This window comes from Anser brachyrhynchus (assembly GCF_964034855.1).
Source record: "Anser brachyrhynchus genome assembly, chromosome: 7".
Taxonomy (NCBI): domain Eukaryota; kingdom Metazoa; phylum Chordata; class Aves; order Anseriformes; family Anatidae; genus Anser; species Anser brachyrhynchus.
Genome location: NC_137701.1, coordinates 12976712 through 12995763, shown reverse-complemented (window position 1 = coordinate 12995763; position 19052 = coordinate 12976712). Strand labels below are relative to the sequence as shown.

The following is a 19052-nucleotide window of genomic DNA, read 5'->3' as shown; positions in this document are numbered from 1 at the left end:
TGCACTCAGAGCACTTGGGCGTGGGGGAGAGGGAGCAAATTTAGGGGGTCCCAATCCAGGCAGAAAGAGCTGGAGCCAGATGTGCCAGGAGATAGGGAGATCAATGAACAACGTGCCGGTGCTGCTTCCTCTGGAAAACCGACGTGTGTCACGCACACATGGTTTGCACCCTTCTCTTGCTGGGGGGGTGCAGGCTGGGGACACTGAGCACATCTTGAGTCCTCTCCTGGACTAAGGGTGGCTGTCCAGGTGGAGGAGATGACCATGGCTGGCACCAGGTGACACAGGTCAGATAATGGACCAACCTGACAGCGCTCTTCAGGATTTAAGCTCATTCCTGACACATTTTAAGGAAATTCAGTGTTCATTATCTTAACTGAGAAACGCATCAGCAACCGGGCACACATGCTGCATGTAGATTTATGGCATATGTTGCACGCATGTGCCATGGGAGCTGACGGCCGTTGAGCAAACTGAAACCTGCTGTCACCTCCAAGGGTTGCTAGAAATATCATATCTTCACCACAAGCCTTGATTTAGCCAGCTTTACCATGGCATGACATTTCCAAAGGCAACGTGATACAGGCTCTCCAGTGGACACAGATGAGCCACGTCCTTGCAGCGGGGGTTCCCTGCTGGTGGCACCGGATCAGCCACGTGGCAGCAATGGGGACGACCCTCCCCTGGAGGCTGCCCTGGAGAGGCTGGGAGGAGCCCAGCCCACCTGGGAGCGATTTGCAACGTGCAAAGTCACTTTAATTTGACTGGAGAGGCCAGAAAACAGGACACGCAGGCCCATCCCCACCCCCAGCATGCCTGCAGTTCTGCAAAAAGCTTTTGGTCCAGCTGCCGCGGCGTGACACGGATGGGATGACACCATGCAAGTCAGAAGGCAAGAAACCTGAGTGCACTAACGGGCAGCGGCTGGTGCTGCAGTAAAAGGCTGAGGTTGGCAGTGGAGGCTGCAAGCGGGTCGGCTCTTACCTGACCACCTGCAAAAATGACAGGGGTGGAGGCGGGCTTTGGGCGGTAGGGAATGGTGGCACCTTTTGGTGGGGACTAGGAAAAGGGACAAGGAGAGGGAGAGAGAACATTAGAACAGCTTTTCCTGAAACAGCGGCAAAAAGAGAGTTAGAAAGCACCCGACGGAGCACGGGCCTCCACCCCGTGCCTCCGGGGCCACGGCCAGCAACACCCGCACCAGGCAAACAGCATTTCTGTACAGGAAGACATGGGGGAAATGGGCATTTAAACGGGAGAAGAAGGACACCCTGAGGAGTTCCCTGCCAACGCACAGCACTCTCAAACACTTCCTGGACCTCTGCTGTGTCCCCTGCCTTTGCTCTGCTCTCCACAGACCATGCCTCCTGGTCTAGGCTGACGCCAGTCTGCGACATCCTCCTCAGATCCCCCCACCTCAAGTTGCAGGGAGATGGGGAGGGACACGGTGTGTCACTGCAATGCCAGGCGCACAAGGGCTGGGCTTTCTGTCTCCGGATGCCACGAGCCTCCTCCATGCAAGGGCTTTCTTTGAGTCGGAACAGATGAGAATATCTCAAGTCGAAGAGACCCACAAGGGCCGTCGAGTCCAACTCCACTCGTGTATCAGCAGCCTGTCCCAGCCCCACCAAACACCTGGAGCTGCTGCATGGCATCGTGAGCACGGCTCATGCACACGCCAAGACTGAGCATCCCACCCAGATGATGCTGTCCGCCCCCTCTTGTGTTCCTTGCTGTGGGCACGGTGGCAACCCTGGGGCTTGCTTTTGTTTCTCACTGCCCGGGCTGGCCACGCAGCAGGCACTGCAAAGCGCTGTCATTGCGATCGAGACCTCCTGTGCCCCATCGGTATGGGCGGCAGCTGGAGCCCGCACGCTGACCTCGGCATGGCACATGGAATCTCCTAACCATGGTTCTCTCAACGTTGGTTTACTCTTAAACACAACTAACAGTCCACAGAGGAGATCTTGGGAGATTTCTGGGGATCATGAGAGATTTCAGATAAAAGCCTTCTGATTCTACCACATGTGAAATGGCTCAGTTGCTACTAATACGTAAGGATAGGCAATATAAATTACACTATCTTGTAGAAAATTCGTCATTTTCTTCTATGTTCTTCTCTGTCTATCTGTAGCCAAGCGTCATATTTAAATCTTCACGCTTAGTCCTAGTCTGCAGGAAAGCTGCATGATCAAAGCACAGCGTGTATAATCACAAACCTGCTTCTTCTTTTACTGCATTACAAATCTTGGAGGGGATGAGCAAGAATTTCTTGTGGTAAGACAACTTAAGACATAAACGTTACAAGGAGCATATCTGCAAACTGTTAAAGCTGGGGGACTTGCTAGACTTAGGACTGCAAGAAAAAATAATGCTTTTTTTCTCTTTCACATTGCTGAGCCAGATAGAGGAGCTGCAACCCTTGTTTTGGTCGGTGGAAACAGCAACCTCCCAAGACCATACAACACACACTGCGAGCATCACCTCAAGCCCACCTCTGCCACAATAACCTGTAGCCACTGCATGGCTAAATCCACACTCCCCTAACAGCATAGCGTGTCCATGAGAGCATCAGTACCAGCAGCGGCTGGTAATGTGTTCATGGACATTGCTGCTCTTGAACTGAAGTTGCCTGTGTTTGGCGTTGCCTTGTCTCCACCAGACCTTGGTGTCCTTGTGTGAAACTCCTGCAGCAGCAAACATGACCCAGCACCAGGCCGAGAGGCCCTGGGCACAGCCTGGAGCCCAGGAGGCTCCCTCTGAGCACCAGGCAGCACTTCTGTGCTGGGCGGGTGCCGCAGCCCTGGCACAGGCTGCCCAGAGCCTGTGGGGTCTCCTCCTTGGGGAGCTTCGGGAGGCGCCGGGACGTGGGGCTGGGCACCCTGCTCGGGGTGTCCCCGCTGGAGCAGGCCCCTCCTCATCTCGACCAGTCTGTCATTCTGTGAAACAGGCTCCTCCTTGCCACAACGGGGCAGCGGTGTGTGAGCTGCCCAGCAAAGCTGAGGGCCCATGCCTGTCCGCTGCTGGGAGGCACCAGGAGCGGGGCTGTCACTGTGCCGTGGCTGTGGTGGGCTCCTCCTGGAGCTTCTCCAAGGCTGCGGGCGTGGATGTGGGGCACATGGCTGCAGTCAGCCCCACCAGTAAGCCACCTGTACGGCAGCATAGCTCCACAGCAGAAAGTATCTGGGGAGAATTTCTCCCAGAAAACTGCACCCTGACCACAGGTCCACGCGCTCTGTGGTCCCTGCTCTCCACCAGCCTTCCTCACTACCTCCTCCCCTCTGCCTCACAGGAGCTCAAGCTGGCAGGCATGCCCACAGCTCCCTTCCCTCTGCACTCTCTCAGCTGCCCAATGTGGGAGATGCACTGGCCACCTCCTCCCAGCCTGCCTGGTATCCTCCAGCAGCCCTCTCTCCTGAAACCACCTGGTGCTGTGACACAAACCATCTCCTTCGGGCACCCAACAGCTTTCCGGTTCGGCACTCTAGAAATAACGTGTGAACACAGTGGGGAAAACACACTGGGTGGGTTTCAAACGAAGGTACCAGGAAATGAGAGTGGTCTGCTAATGCGTGGTGAACAGTGACAAGGACACGCTCCACAGCTCGCAGCGCTGTTGTGGTGCTGGTCGGGTTTTATCCTATATACTTTACCCCCTTTGTTACAGACTGTACCTCCAGCATCACCACACAGATCTGTTTGACACACTGGATAATTGCGTCGGGTGTCCCCGAGATTGTCACTGCCCGCTCCGTGGAGTTGGGCAGCATGTCCCCCGCCACTTGAACCTGAGCACCTGTGGACTGGAGACAGAAAGAGAGAGAAGGAGCAATCCCGATGCTGAACCCCTCTCCCTGCAGCCAGCTCCAGCTCCGATGCCACGTGCCCCCAGAGAGCTGCAGCAGCCCTGTGCAAGTGGGGATGCGGCAAGTCCCGAGGGACAAAAGCCATGCTGCTGCTCCTGTGTCAGCTGGACCATCCTGGGAAGTGCCTGGCACATGATGCCAGCATATGAGGATCCCTCTTTCCAAGGCTGCTCCCATTCCCCCTTGGCTGCGGATCAGTGCCGAGGAGCTGCGGTTACATGCAGTAACTAAGGCAGGTCTGATTTACCTCCCTGATTTCCTTGATCTTGGAGCCTCCTTTGCCAATCAGCGAGCCGCACTGACTAGCTGGCACGACCAGTCGCAGCGTCACTGGAGGTTTACTGGTAGCAGTGCTGTTGCTCATTGAGTTGGTTATGTCCTTGGGAAGGAAGAGCACAACGCGTCAGCCCTTGTTCCCCAACCAGATGTCTGCCATCCAGCCCAACCCAAATGCTCTGAGCTAGTAAAGAGGGGTCACGTCCTCCAGACCCAGGCTGGTCTCAGTTCTTGCCCATTTAGAGATGCCTGGACCAGCCAAAAGGCTTTGGGACCAGGCTGTGCACCAGCTGAGCAAGTCCAACCAGGCATGCGTGTGTTGGAGGTACCCAGCTGCACTGCTGGCCCCAGCAGTGGGCACGCCTGAGCTCTGCTTGCCCGGTGGGTCACCACGGCTGGATGCAGAACCTTGTACTCTGCCCTCCTGGGACAAAGGGCTCACATTTCTCACCTCCTCAAATTTGTAGGCGATCATGGCGAAAGCCTTGAAGATGGCGTCGGTGGGGCCAGTGATGGTCACAATTCGCTCAGGGCAGTTTCCCTCCGAGATGTTGATTCTTGCCCCACTCTGGAAAAAGAAGGGCAGCCCTGGAGCAGCCACAGCCAGGAAACTGGGGGGGGATGCGCTAGAGGCACAGCCCTTTCTTTGGGTTGTATCCTGCCTGCCCTGGAAAGGCCCAGCACGCAACCGTAGAAACTCAGAGATCCCCAGGAGCACATTACTCACTTGGTTCCTGGTCACCACCTGAAGACATCCCATCTAACCTTAGAAAGTCCTCCCCCTGCCCTGTCACAGTGCTTCCAGCCCTGCCTCACCCTGACCCTCAGAAAGGGCTTCCGAGCGCCCACCTTGGGTCTTTTACTGCAACGCAAACCCATACCATCAAGGCAAGCCTGGCTCGTGGCATCACTGCTTGTAAAAAGAGGAGTGCTGCTTACAGATCTGGTAACTCTTTGGCAGCTAAAGGCACAAAGACCTTGGACAAACTGCATCTCACAAGAGACCAGATTTCACTGTTTCATTGGCAGCAAGCTCTAGGCTCTGGAAAATTCCCATTAAATGTGATGGGAGTTTGAGTATGGAAGGATAAAGCTGGACAAAAGAGCTCAGGGGACAGCTAGCTTGGGTCTCCTTGCAGGAAGGCTGAATGTGGTGTCACAGCCACACGTCTCTCACAGGGCAACGAGCCTTCGGGACAGCTCTGGCCATTGTTCTGCGTGCTGCTGGTCCTTCCCACTCCTCACCCCTCTATTACAAATTATTTTATGGATCTGTGCTGCTCACCTCCTCACGCATCTTCTTCACGGTCTCTCCTTTCTGAAACAAGAAGCAGAGACACAGGCCATCTTAGCAACTCAAGACTTTCACCTTCAAAACAACCTTTTCAAACATGCATATAATACACAGCAGCACATAGCCAAATATTTGGGCAGCTCTATGGTGCCGGGCCCTCCATCCCCATGTGATGGGTGGGCTGAAGAGCTGATGCTCCAGGCACATCCACCCCTTCGTAGCCCTGCTCCCATGTCTGTAAGGCATGAATCAGACAAAACAGCACAACTGCAACTTCCACCTTCCTTTCTGAATTTCCTTTTAGTAGGAAAACTGCACAGAAAAGCTCAGGAACTGGCCAGAAAGCCATGCCACATAGACAGGACTTTACAAACCACCATGTCAAGCACCACGAAGCAGAGCACCTCATGAAGCTTTCTGCACAAGCTAAATTGTGCCTGGAAGCCTCAGAGGAAAAAAAATAAACCGTATTGCATCACATTTCTTAACTTTCCTTAATGAATCTGTTTCATTTACATTTCCAAGCAACACGACGACAAGCACCTATTCATCACCACAGTGAAGCAGCCAGAAGTTGTACTAGACAAGCTGCTTTTTTAGGGGAACGGTCTTTGACCTCTCTGTGGGTATCTCGCCATTGCTGTCACACAAATGCAGTTCATACTGACCCAACGTTTAAGGGACATTAGAGGATGAGGTAACTGGCATATACCCTATCAGAGGCAGTAAATGCTGCAGGCAATTCAGGCAGTGTCTAAACACACATTTAAAACATGTCCTTACCTTTCCAATGATGCTTCCGACTTCCTACAAAAAAAACAAACACAGCATAAATGACACTGCAAGATGTGAAGATAACCCGGGCAGGAGAGGAAGCCAGGATGCCACCCCTCCCGGGAGCCGTTACCTTGCCATGCATCAGCAGCCGGATGGTGAGGGTGACGTTCAGGCCGCCTTCGGAGACCTTTGACTCCATTTCCTACCGGGGACAGGAGACGGCGTTAGCGGGAGGGGAGCCCCAGCACAGGAGGAGGCAGCAGCACAGCCGTATCACCTGGGGGCAGAGGGGGAAGGATGGGTATGGCTCGGACAGGCCTGTCCTTCCTCACAGCTTCGCCACCCCGTTCTCCACCGACCCAGACTGCAGTGAAACCATCAGCACAAGCACAAGAGGTTTTCTCAGGATGTTTCTGTGGCATGGGACAGGCCCTGACGGGCAGGGGCACGGCTGCAGGTGGGCTCGGTGCTCACTGCACCAACCCGCAGCTCTGCTGCAGCTCGGCCACCGCCTTCACACAAAAGCCATGGCAGGATCAAAGACTCAACTGCCTGAAGTGGCATTGCCAGATGCCTAAAACAAAGCTGTGCCCAGCTCAGCCTGTGGATGCAGGAGCAGGGAGCTCCTACAGCCCAGCCCATGATGGAGTAGCCTGGCCAAAGATCGACTGCAGAGTTGGGACTTTAAAAGACCCAGGACACCAACCCAGCAAAACAAAATTCACCATTCCAAGCATGAATGGACACTCAGAAAATCTGGACCAGTGGGTTTTGTAAAAGCCAGCTCTTCAGTTACTGGGAAATACCCATCAGATCCCAAGAGCACGGAGAGGGAAGGACCAAGATGGTGTCTTGATTACCAAACTTCTTTTTTAACATCCAGGTCTGTGAGGTGGCACTGTGTCTGAGGAATACGTGTCATTTCCAGCCATACACGCCTTGCATTTATCTAACAAAACCTCTGCCAGTTTTCCAGGCGCTGACATGTTCCTTTCCCTTTACATTCTCTCCTTTTCCTCCTCTGCCCTCTAGAGGGAAAAATGCCACTGGAATTTTGGAGGCAGGGGACAATAAATCAGAGCATGGCAACAAATCCTCCCTCTCCTTTCCTGACAGCTCCTTAGTGGCATCTCTGAGCAAGGACCAGGCACATGAAATGTCTCCACAGCCTACCGCGTGGGGAGACTGGTTCTGTCTCAGAGGAAAGTGCCAGCATCCGCCTACATGCAATGCTGCGAGATTTGTAGCAATTCTCCTCCATGTTATTTAATCCCTTAGTACATGTCAGATGGGAGATTCTTCATCCCTGTCACAAGCATCTGGCATTTTCCTTTGCTCATACGGGGACTTATGTGGCCAAAAAATGGGAGGTAAACCAGTGCTCAAGTATTACTTTAATGCAAAGAGGCAGTAGGGATGTATAAATATGCAGCAGTGCATAAATGGCCGGGAGATGGGTTTGACAGCAAGTGCTCTCTTCTAAGAGGTTCTTATCAAACCCAAAATGGATAAAAAGACACTGTGGTGATCAGAGAGACAATGCTGTCCCACAAGACAGCAGCTCGCTGGAAATGGGTTTGTTACAAACCCGTCGGGACCGGGAGAACCGCCGTGCTGGCCCTGCTGCTCAGCGCAGGGGCTGGCAGTCCCAGGAAAGGTGGGTGACAACTTCCACCACGGGTGCACCAAATTTGCCGCTTTGCCTTCACCAAACGCCCTGTAGCGTAGCCACTAACTACTGCTGCATCTGCCGCCCCTTGCTCCCCATCCCTCACATGAGGGACCCCGAAGCTGGCTGTTATGTAAATGTTTCCAATTGATTGAAAAAGTGGGTCATGTGTTAGCCAAATGCTCCTGGCTTTAAGATTTATCAGCATTATTAAATTAAACACGCTTCATGCTCCAGTGAGCGGGAAAGCTACATTGGCCTTTTCTTAATCATACTAGTGAAAGGTAAGTCTTTTATATGTGAGTTCATAAACGCAGTAGAAATGATGGGAACAATAGAGCAGGGGCATTTATTCTGTACGTGTGTCCCCCCTTCCCTCCCCCGCAACGTTGTTCATTCTTCACGGACAAAGTGCTGAGAAAAAAATCTCCCCCTAACGCCATTTTGAGCATTTCAGAGTATTCTCAGCCCAAAGAGACTCATCTCCTAGGACCCTTCCTCTTCACAGGGCCAACAAGCTCTGCCTAGCTCATGGCATCCTCAAAATTGCTTCTTTGTCCTTCCACCCAAAAGCCCTGAGGACACCATTACGTGCAGTCTGACGGATAAAGCAGACAAAGAGCCCAGCCCTGCGCAGAGTAGGTGCAGTCCTGCAGAGGTCAAGGATGTGGCACCATGAGATGGAAGAGCTGGGTTTGGCCCCAAAATGGAAGGCACACCCAACGCTGATCTGTCCCTGAACATTATTCTAAAGGATGACCCCACTGCAGAATGAAATAAGGGTTTTTAAATCCATCTGCGTTTTGGAAGAGTGCTTAGAGAAGGCATCATCAACACTCAGAACAACCTCGTTCTTCCCCCCTCCTTTGGTTTTAATAAATAAATCTATTAAATTCCAGGCATTTTTCTTAACCTATCAGGAATTCTCATTGGCTAAAAAACAGCTCATGCACCAGTGACCAAGCAAGAAAAGGAGGAAAATTGAAACCTAGAGCAGCAGGAGGCCTCCTGCCCCCCCCCAGACACAATCTGACCTTTCTCTGTGCTAGTTTTTTTGGAGGTCGGATCAATTGCCTAATTTAGTGCTCTTGCCTTTATGCTTGCTGATACACCTCGCAAATATTGAGATGTCCTTCAAGATCGAGTAAAATCTAATTATTATGAAAAGTCTGAACACTGTGTATTAATGTAATTATTTAATTTAATTTAATTAATTAAAGACCATGACCTTGTTCATGGTTGCTTCACGTCCCAGCCCCCTTGCAGGACAGACACAGCATGTGAAGCAGCAGACGGGGGGCGGCTGAGCCCTGGGCTGGGCTTTATTCTCCAGCCTGCTTCCAAGTGGGAGCTGGCCCCTGCTGCCGGCGCTGGGGCAGCTCCCCCTGGCAGCCCCCTGTCCCCGAGGCGCAGGAGCAGCAGCCGGCCTGTCGGAGGGGGTGGCTTTGGCTCTCACAAACGGGGCCCACCGCGGAGGCCCACCACTGGCACTGCTGCTGCCTGCAGACCCCAGGGCCAGAGCTGGGGTGGGGGGCTCTCCTCCCAGCCTTTCAGGTCAAGGGGTCCCTGCTCTGGCTAGGGCCCATGCTCCTCAGCACTAACTCTTCTTCTCTTTGCGTCAGGGGGTTTGCAGGTGTTTTCCTTCCCGTGCTCCTTCTTTGCAATGGTACAGTGTTTCTTGCTTATTTCCAGGGATCTATGAAGGCCACAGGTGAGTAAAACTACCCTTGCCCTAAGCGGACACCTTTTTTTCAAGTCTGTTCTCAAACCCATCTTCCAAGCTAGACGAGAAAACCACAGAACAAACAGAAAATACGCTTGGGTAATCTGCACTGAAGTCACTTTTGTGCCTCTGGGACCAGGTCCTGCCAGAAGTCAGATGCATAAGGTAAAGTTTCTTTTCCAGATTCCATCATGGAATATTCTCATCAGTGTTACGGAGATCAAATTTCACAGCTTTATCTAGGTCTTTATTCTGGGGGACAGCAATGTTTTGCTCAAGCTGTCTGAAAACAAACAGAGAGGACAATTCGGTGCAAAAACATCCCACACGCACAACCCGCCCCCTCCATGAAAGGTCTAGATGGAAAATTCACAGGCACTGCCAAGTAAAACTCAAAAAATCCCTATCATCCCCGTCACCCATTGCATGGCTTCCAGAAAACCACCCCTTCCTGATGGGTTTGTTCAGTCCAGGCTGCCACCCAAACTCCAAAACCTTGGAGCCCCATTGACCAAGAGCCTTTGCAGATGCATGCAGGCAAAGCACAGGGTGGCCACGGCACTGGTCTGCACGTGGAGGAGATGCCACCTGCCCAGGGACCACATGGAGATCCTGCTCTGGAGCATCTTGGTGGTTGCTCAAAGGCAATGCCAACCTGAAGAACATACAACGTGTTTCATGGTCTCTTGGTGCTTCAAGAGTCCCACCAGCTGGACGCCAAGCATTAAAGACCCAGGGCCCTTCAGCACACCACAGTAATCTACATCAAGGCCCATATTTCTAATGCATTGGCCAAGTTTCGTGTTGGGAATTAACATCTTGACCAGAAAGTCCATAACTTGAATACATTTTCCAGCATGAGGGAGGAAATGTTTAAAAACCTCTGACCTCTCAATACCTGTGTCCTAAAACTCAGACCAGCATTTTCTGACACTTGGGAACTGAAAGCCAAGCCGTACATGTAGAGAAAAGCAGGCAGAAGTGAGCTCAAGAAAGACACTGTTTTTCTGACTTTTTTATGCTTTTTAGCTTGCTTTCCTGAGATCTGCTTGTCCACTTCGTCCACTTGCTTAAGCAGGAGCTTTCTCCCCACTCATCTCCCTGCAGCTTGATCCTCCCATTAAGACCTAATCCGGTGATTTTCAGCATTGCGTTTTAGCAGCTGGGGGCAGCGCGATGCAGCAAACTTGGGATTATGACGACAATACAGTCTGGCCGGATCAGACTGGGGATGGAAGGAGCAAGGATAAAAATTGATGTGGGAGAAAACCAAAGTCTAGTACTCAGTTGAACCCAGGCTCCAAACGGAAATGCATCAGCTACTGGCATTGTTTTGGAATAAAGCTGCATTCACAGCTGCTAACAGTTTCCACAAACAGGAGTCATTTTGATTAATGTTTCCTCCACTCACCAGCTCCAGTGAAAATATGTTAGAAAACTCTAACCAAAAAAAAAGAAAAAAAAAAAAAGATGCTGCCACTGTGGCTTGGTACATCAGCCATAGCTTCCCAGCTTCTCACCTGCCCTTGGTCTTACCAAGCATTTCAGGAGATGAATCTCCCTGCTCTTGCCCTCACAGCAGGCATTTCTGGACACTGCATTCTTGGTCACCTGCTCCCATTCCCTCGCTCTGCTCCAGGCGATGTGTGTCTGCTCATGGCCCACGATGTTACTCCTTGGCTGCTGATGAGCAATTACAACCTGCCTTCCCCTCCCTGCACACGTGCACCATGGGGCTCTTCCAGCCTTACTCACCTCTACGTCAATTACCTCAATTGCTACTGCAGGGATGCAAATGTTCCTTCCTCTGGTCCCGCTGCTCCCTCCCTCCCTCCCCTCTTCTGGCTCCTCTGCCCGTGAATTCGGTGTCAGCGCCATCACCGCAAACAGCTTCTCCTGCAGCCTCAGTGCCTCTGGTTGTTTTCTAACTCCTGCTGCCAAATTCTTTGCTAGCTGTAACTCTGGGGAGCTCCTCTCCATTTCCTAACCACTTCTTACCTCCCTTCAAGCCAGCACAACTTGCTCCCCATATCCTTCACCCTCCAGAGAGCAGGGCTGGCTGTTCACACTGGGTGACCCTCCAGAGATAGATATTGCCTCTAGACATTGGTGTTAGCCAAAGCCCAGAACCATCTGGTGCAGACACCCCTGGGTGATGGCCATGGCCCCAGCCCCGCCGTCCCGCTGTGGGCTCAGCTGCATCCCAACCAAATACTCTTCCCTGCTCTCAGACCAGCCCAAAGGCTGTTTATCCTGCGTGAGTGTCCCCTTCTGCTGAACCCACGTAAAACTGTATGTTTTTGGTGGTGTTCCTGAGCCAGCTCCCGTGGCAGAGCTGGACTCTTGAACACCACCTCTTCCATTTTTTGAGAAGGAAACAGAAGAGACGGTCTGTACAACGTACAAACCCTCCCTAGTGATTTTCACATCACCTCTCTTTTGAAATGATTCTTACTCTAAATTTCATGCATTTCAGAGTGATTTCTGACCTGATTGGTATACCAAGAGGAAGAGAAATGCAGCATCACATACCCCCAGCAGAGACTTGTCCCAGGCGAGGAAAGCTGGTGAGTCTCTACCACTAAGAGAAGCACTGAGCCCTGGCTCCTGCCAGTGGGCACTGGAAACCTGGCAGGGACATCCAGGAGGACCCCTTGCTTATCTGCTGGGCACCATCTGCTTCATCCTACCACACCAAACCTCAGCAGTTAACGCACACCAGCAGCAGCTTCCCACAGAAGTGGAACCCTGGCACGGGTGGTGCATGGATGTGAAGTCACACACAAAATCAGAATTGGACCCCCTCACTCTAGTCAGAGTTAATATCCATGGTCTCTGATGCAAGCCTGATCCAAACAGAAGTACTGGTTTGGTTGCAATGCCTATGCCATTACAGTAACCTTTGGTGCGAAGGACAGCGAAGGAAGCATCAGCTTTTTCCTACCGGTCACCCCAGGATGAAAATCTTGCATGAAATGAGGAGACAACAATAATTTCATCCCATGCAACAGGCCAGAAGGACTGCAGCACCTGTCTTTTGCCTGGATGCAACCACAGAACACATAAAACTTACAGGTTTAAGTAAATCACCAGTTTTAGGGGAAATAGGTACTGCCACTTACATCTATCCAGAGACATCTGTTAGAGAAAGAAGTTCCATTCACTCATGCGAGCTGCTCCTGTGTTGCAAGCAGAGGCTAGACACACACCAGTGAGGGAAATTCAGCGTAGTGGGAGCAGGCTACCAGAGGTCCCTGTGCAGCACAGAACCCCCCAGCCCTCTGGCTGGTTTCAGAGCTCACTGATAGTGGGGCCCTGAGCAAAATGAGAGACTTGAACCTGTGAAACCACCATCTCAACAAGCTGAGAGATGGTATGATAATGGGTCTTCGATGAATTTGTTTCATTTGTACCGAACGAAAGCCTTCTGTCAGGCTGGGGGGAGTGGGTAGGTGGGAACAACGCGCTTTAGTTCTGTCGCTTCTAATTCCCCCTGTTAGTTGCTTTTGGAATGATTTGCCAGGAAAAAAAAAAAGTACTATTGGTGAAGGTTAAACCGTTAAGTACACCAGAGATTTCAGCCCGTGAGGAGATAAGCCAGTGCTCTTTGCACTACCCAGTTGGCTTTATTACTGCCCAGTGACCAAGAGCGTCCTGTGAGACTTCGGGTGCTGGGTGGACTCGAGACCCCACATGCTGAGAAAATAAAATCTCCTGTGATAAGGAAGGTGACCGCCTGCACTGGTGCCTGGCCAGAGCCACCAGGGAAGGGAGAAACTCACATGGCATGGCAGGAGCCAGGGTGGTCACCTGCATCTCTGCAGGCGTCTGCCACACGCAGCCCCGAGGTGAGCCTGTGCAGAGGGGCAAAGCCCCAGCTGGAGGCAAGTTCAGGACCAGCAGAAGAAAACCAGGAACGATGAGGTGGGTCTTCATGGGAGATCCAGCCACAGAGAGCAACTCCAGCCCCCTCGGGCCAGGAAACAGGGGAAGAAGTTGGGGGAGGCAGGCCAATGGTCATGACTGAGGGGATTACGTGCAGCCAGGGAGATTCAGGCCAAGTGCTAGAAAAGAGCTTCCTTACAGACAGGACAGCCATGTGCTGTGCCCAAGGGCAGTCTGCCCTGCATCTGCAGGGATGCATCTTATTTAGCCTTTTTTTTGCCCCAGGTAAGGAAAGGGAGCGAGGAGATGCTGCCTCACGCTGGGAGATGCTATGACCAGGCTATGTAGTGGTCTCCGGAGAGCAGCCACGCGATTTGATCCACCTGACCCATCCTGGAGGGTCCCTCCAGCACACACACCCCACAGGGGCCTTGCACTGCCTTCGGTCTGGCACCAGGCCCCACTGCCCCATAGATGATATAGTCAACGTTCATGATCAAGGAGAATGACTTGTCTCATGCCTATGCTTCGTCAAGCAGAAATCAGCCCAGAACAGCATTTTTTTAATGGTTATATTCAGTGCGATGCTAGGAAGCAGGCATTCATGGCAATGCTTTTGCACACACACCACTTTGGTCCAGCACACTCCTTCTCCTGCAGTCCTGCCATGCAAGAGAGCTGCCCAGCACAGGCACCACAGCGATGCTCCGCTGGGGACGTGCACCAGCTCTCGAGGGCCCCTTCCTCAATAAAGGATGCCACAGCAGCCAACATTGGAAACACAACCGTCCAGAGACCGCAGGGTGAGGTTATCAAATTGCAGTCCCCTATGTGCCATCTTTTACATGCCTTTTTTTCGGGAGAAGGCCAAAGGACACTCAGAAGAGGACACTCATGGCCGTAGGCCCATGATGGGTGATTGCAAAGGAGGAGAGGCCACGTGGTGCTGTGCAGAACTCGAGGACACACAGCTTGTCCTCCAGCAGCCAGGAAAACAGAGGGGCAGCTGAGAGGAGATCACCTCCGGAGCCACCGGCAGAAAGCAAGAGGCACATTCATCCCACTGCTGTGCCGGGGACCGCGTGTAGCCTTGAGGGGATAGCTGAGTCCAAAGCTGGAAATGACAAACGGACTCAACCAGCACAAAACCTTTTCTACACCGCTGCTGCAGAGCCGCAGTAAAGCCCATCATGCGTTTCACTGGATCTAGCCACCAAGAAGGTGACCTCCCATCCCCGTCCCCCTCTCTCCATCTCAGCCTGCCATGCTGCGCTGAAAATCCCAGAAAATTGGGGATGGGGTGCATCTGCTTCCAGTGCATCCTCTGAGACAGATGATGATGCAGCACCTCCCCGCAGCTCCCAGCTGCACGCAGAGCAGCAGGCATCCTGCACCCCTGATCCGTGCCCCCCCTCACTCCCCTCTGCCAGAGCCTGCTGGCCGTGCTGGCTTTAATCCCACAGGCAGCAGCATCCCAATAATTTCTCTCCGTTTTCAATCTACTGATCTGGGGGCAGCCCACAAATCTCTTCATCCTGCTAGCACAGCAATCTACTGCCTCATCTCATCCCAGCTCCATTTCTCTCTCTAATCCCTGGAAATAGGGACAAGGCTTGCAGCGCGAGGGCTGCCCTGGAGGGGTCTGTCTGTCCAGGCGCTGACAGACGGACAGTCAGACTGACCTGGAACACACAGGGTGGCAGGAGGCAGCAGGTCAACACAGGCGGGGAGCTTGCTGTGTTGACCACACTGACCAGGTTCAGGGCTGGATCCAGAGCTTCAATACCTCCATGGTGCTGGCTCTCAGCAAACCCAAACCCATGTCCTCCACTGTGGCCAGAGATGCTCTGGCTTCTGGGCAAGGAACTGGACATGTGGCCGAAGGAGATGCTCTTTGGGAGTGGGCAGAGAGGAGAGAGCCCTCAGAGTCTCTCCCTGTCCTCGGTGAAGCAGCCCAGCACCGCTCAGCCAGGACAGAGCCGACCTGTCGGGATGCAGCACTGAACACACCCTTTCTTCTCCCGCACCGATTTGCACGGGGCTGGAGAATGTGGCCGTGCTCAGTGCGTGACAGAGCTGTGGCCCACCCAGCACTGCCCTGGCATGTGACAAAGCCGGCAGCCGTGCCACCAGCCCCGGGCGTGAGATGTGCCGTGCCTGCGGTGGATGCAGCCCGGCTGCACGGCTCCGTCCTGCGCTCGCCGGTGAGGAGGAGGAGGAGGAAAGGGAGGAGGGTGGCCCTGGGCAGCCGGGGGTGGATCGCTGCCGCGCCATGCTCAGACCCTGACAGCAGGCTCCAAAACTGTCACTCCCGATCTGTTTTCACTTCAGCTAAACCTCAGCCTTGATTACGATCAAGGAGAGCCGTGTTTTCCTCTCTCCTTCTCCCCGCGCTAGGTCCTCTGTAACCTCGGGTCCAAACATTGAGGAAACCGGTACATTGGCTGGGCTGGGGAGCAGGGCTGCTGGGGAGGTGGCCATGACCACCCCGTCCCCAAAGTGTCCCTCCCTGGCCCTGGCATGGCCGGTCTGGTGCCCTGCGCCTTACCATTTACTCATTTAGCAAAGCCTGAATAACATAAATTAAGACAGATGCGAGCGCATGCACGATCACAAGCACTAGGACGGGTGCATTCAGTGAGAGGCAGAAAAGCAAGCTGCGGGGATGGGGACAGCCCTCGCCCCATGGGGAAGCGTTTGAGCCACCAGGGGAGCGGGGATACAAATGCCCCACCAGTGGTGGGACTGGGCTGAGGCTCAAACCCGTGGCACCATGAGCCCCAAGGGCACCATGCCTGCTCCCCTTCCCACGCAGCAAACGCTGCTCCCCGAGCAGGGAAGAAAAAAGTAATTATCTTGTCGCCTCAGAACAGTTGTCCCACATCTCCACCACGGGACAGATGAGGACCACCAGGACGTGAAGCATCGGTGGTGACCACCTGGTGGAGCTTCCTGCAAGGTGTCAGCGCCGTCTGTCCGTGCAGGCGCCCAGGAGCCCTCTGCTTCCACCCCAAATCTCTGCACGCAGCAGAGGACAGGGTCTGCTAGGTCTGATCCGCACAAAGCGCACCGCTGATTGCGGCAGTGTTCACATTTTCTGGTCCTCCTCACCAAAATCCCACGGACTCTTTAAGGCATATTGAAGGCAGATACGGACATTAAAATAATCCTAAATCAACTTAAAAAAAATATCTTGTTCTTGATCAGCAAAGTTTTTCCCCCCAAAGTGATCTGTTTTCTTCAGAAAGAAACGTCCTTTAATTCAGCTGGATTAAAGGAACATCTCTGAGATTTGTTACTCAGGAAGAAAGACCTTAAAATTTGCCTTTATAGCTGGGAATAATAAAAATGTTTATACAAATTAATCCATAAGAGAGGGGAAAAGTCTGAGATTAAGAGCTCCAAAAATGTCACTGAATTATTTTGGACTTAAAAATGAAACCCCAAATATTATGTAAAACTGCAGTTTTCCAGGGTTGGGTTTCTGTATCAAAACTCAGGCTAGCATCTGCCTTTGCATCTGTCAAAACAAAGGTCAATCACTGTATGGAAACTTAAGCACAATGTCCTTCATCCACTGTTTCTGGTTTATTTTTAAGCTGGACGTGACTTCCGAGTAATAAAATGAGATTTTCTAATATGGTTCACATTAAAACCACATTATCCCAGAAAACTCAGATTACAAGACAAATACATCTTGAGAACATTTTCCCTTTATAATAAGGATATGATATTTGGGGATTGATTTCAACAGCATTTAAGTCCTCCATAACCTTTGAAACTAATAGCTCACTTTAATATTTATAAAGAAATATTTTAACCAAATAAAACGTAACAGGAAAAATGCAATGGTATCAAAAATGTAGCTACCATAAGTAAAATGGTTATCTGAAGACAAAAATTTAAAGGAAAAGAGCGAGCCTCTCGATAAAAGGCGTTCCTATTCCCAAATCAAATTTCAGTGCATTTCCTCAGTTCAGGAGAAAAAAAATCATGGAAATAGAACCAAAATGTAAAATTTTAATCAAATAGATTTGGAGGTGTTATTACATTGCCAAACCAAGACGTGATCAACATCTATGTTACTCCAGCATCAATTTCTTTAAGCCAATTTGATTTCTGCTTTTCCCACCCCGCGCACATACATAAACAACGCTGTCCAAAGCGCGCACTGTTAATCACACAGATGAGGGATGGCTGGATATTCCAGCTAATGCAGAGATAGGCGCTTCCCTACCCTGCGATACGATCTTTTAGCATTAGCCGCAAGATGAAGGTGAAATTGAATTTCACAAAAATAAAGAGCACTCTATTACAAAGAATGACAATTCTGCAAAAACAAGTATTTTATAGGAGACTTGAGGAGCAGCCATTAACTTAAGCTAACTACCTTGCTCGCACACCTCTTTCTCCCATGGTCTCACCTCCGTCCAACATGGAGTTTAATTTTCTCTACTCAAGAGATTTGCTTACGAGATTCGCTTAAGAGCCTTCTTAAGGGTTCAAGGCTCTTTTAAGCCACACTGGAGCTCCATACCTCACTCATTTCATGATTCTTCACTAATTTTCATCTGTGGGAAAAGTTGCACACGGCAGGTGGACTTCCACCAACACAATCTCTTAAATCTTCTTACCTTCTCCAAAGAGCCGCTTTAGCGCTGATTTTGCGTGACGGGTCCGCACAGATGGCCACTCTTTTCACGTTTGGAAAGGATGAAAAATGCTACGGGGAAAAAAATCCCAGTGATCTTTTGCTGTACAGCGCAGAGGGCTCCGAACCTCATTGGCCCTGGGATGGCAGCCACGTGGCACGGGATGGGGAGCACGTGACCTATTTTCTCCCAAATCCCTTGGATTGCCGGAGAGGGGGATGCACCCACCACCGATGCTTTTGTCATTTCAGTGGGCTTTGATTTTTTTTTTTTTATTATTTTTTTTAAAGGCCACTGAGCAAATCAGGTTGCCTCGAGGCGATGAGAACAAGCCAGACAGCGCTTTCAACATGAAGGGGAAAGGAGCTCCGGTACGAGATGGGTGCTGGGGCTCTGCTTGTGTACATGGGGAAATTTGGAGCCGTTTGGGCAGGGTATGGGCCAGGGATGGTGCCTGTGGGAGGGAGGAGCATGTTCAGCAGCACACGTTTGGCGGCTGGCAATTAAAACAGCCAGCTCGTGGCAGGAAGCAGTGATGGTAGGACCAGGTTGAAACCCTGACTGCGGACCCCGGATCTCAGCTGGCACATCCACTCCCCGAGCCTCCGACGAAAGGGATGCGTGATAACCGTTTCATAGCCAAAAAAAATACCACCTCGTGTCCCTGCACTGCTCCGGACCCCTCCTAGGCCGAGAGCCAACGCACCTCCTGCCTTGGAGGCAGAGGGTCAGCTCTAACAGCTGCGTTGGAAGAAGGACCAAGAGGCTCGGTGCCTGGTAGATGGAGTACTGCACACTCCAGGTGGGGCTCCCACCACCACATGGCCACACCAGGCTCAAAGAACACTTCAAAGTCTCCCCCACAAATGCCTCCAAACCTAAAAACCATCCCAATCCTCAGGTACCCCAG

At 52.0% G+C, this 19052-nt stretch overlaps 1 protein-coding gene across 16 annotated transcripts in view; it reads right to left on the bottom strand.

Moving 5' to 3' along the window:
• Window positions 1-19052, bottom strand: part of PCBP3 (poly(rC) binding protein 3) — a 49715-nt gene that overhangs the window by 18408 nt on the left and 12255 nt on the right. For 9 of the 16 annotated variants that reach the window (XM_080598712.1, XM_080598711.1, XM_080598708.1 and 6 more), the window contains exons 5-11: window positions 6344-6415; window positions 6220-6243; window positions 5428-5460; window positions 4594-4710; window positions 4114-4245; window positions 3654-3803; window positions 985-1059 (exon numbers count right to left, since the gene is read on the bottom strand). In XM_080598712.1, the coding sequence (XP_080454838.1) occupies window positions 985-1059; window positions 3654-3803; window positions 4114-4245; window positions 4594-4710; window positions 5428-5460; window positions 6220-6243; window positions 6344-6415 (603 nt within the window). The remainder of the gene's footprint in view (window positions 1-984; window positions 1060-3653; window positions 3804-4113; window positions 4246-4593; window positions 4711-5427; window positions 5461-6219; window positions 6244-6343; window positions 6416-19052) is intronic. The other 7 variants (XM_080598702.1, XM_080598714.1, XM_080598704.1 and 4 more) reach the window with 2 other exon arrangements.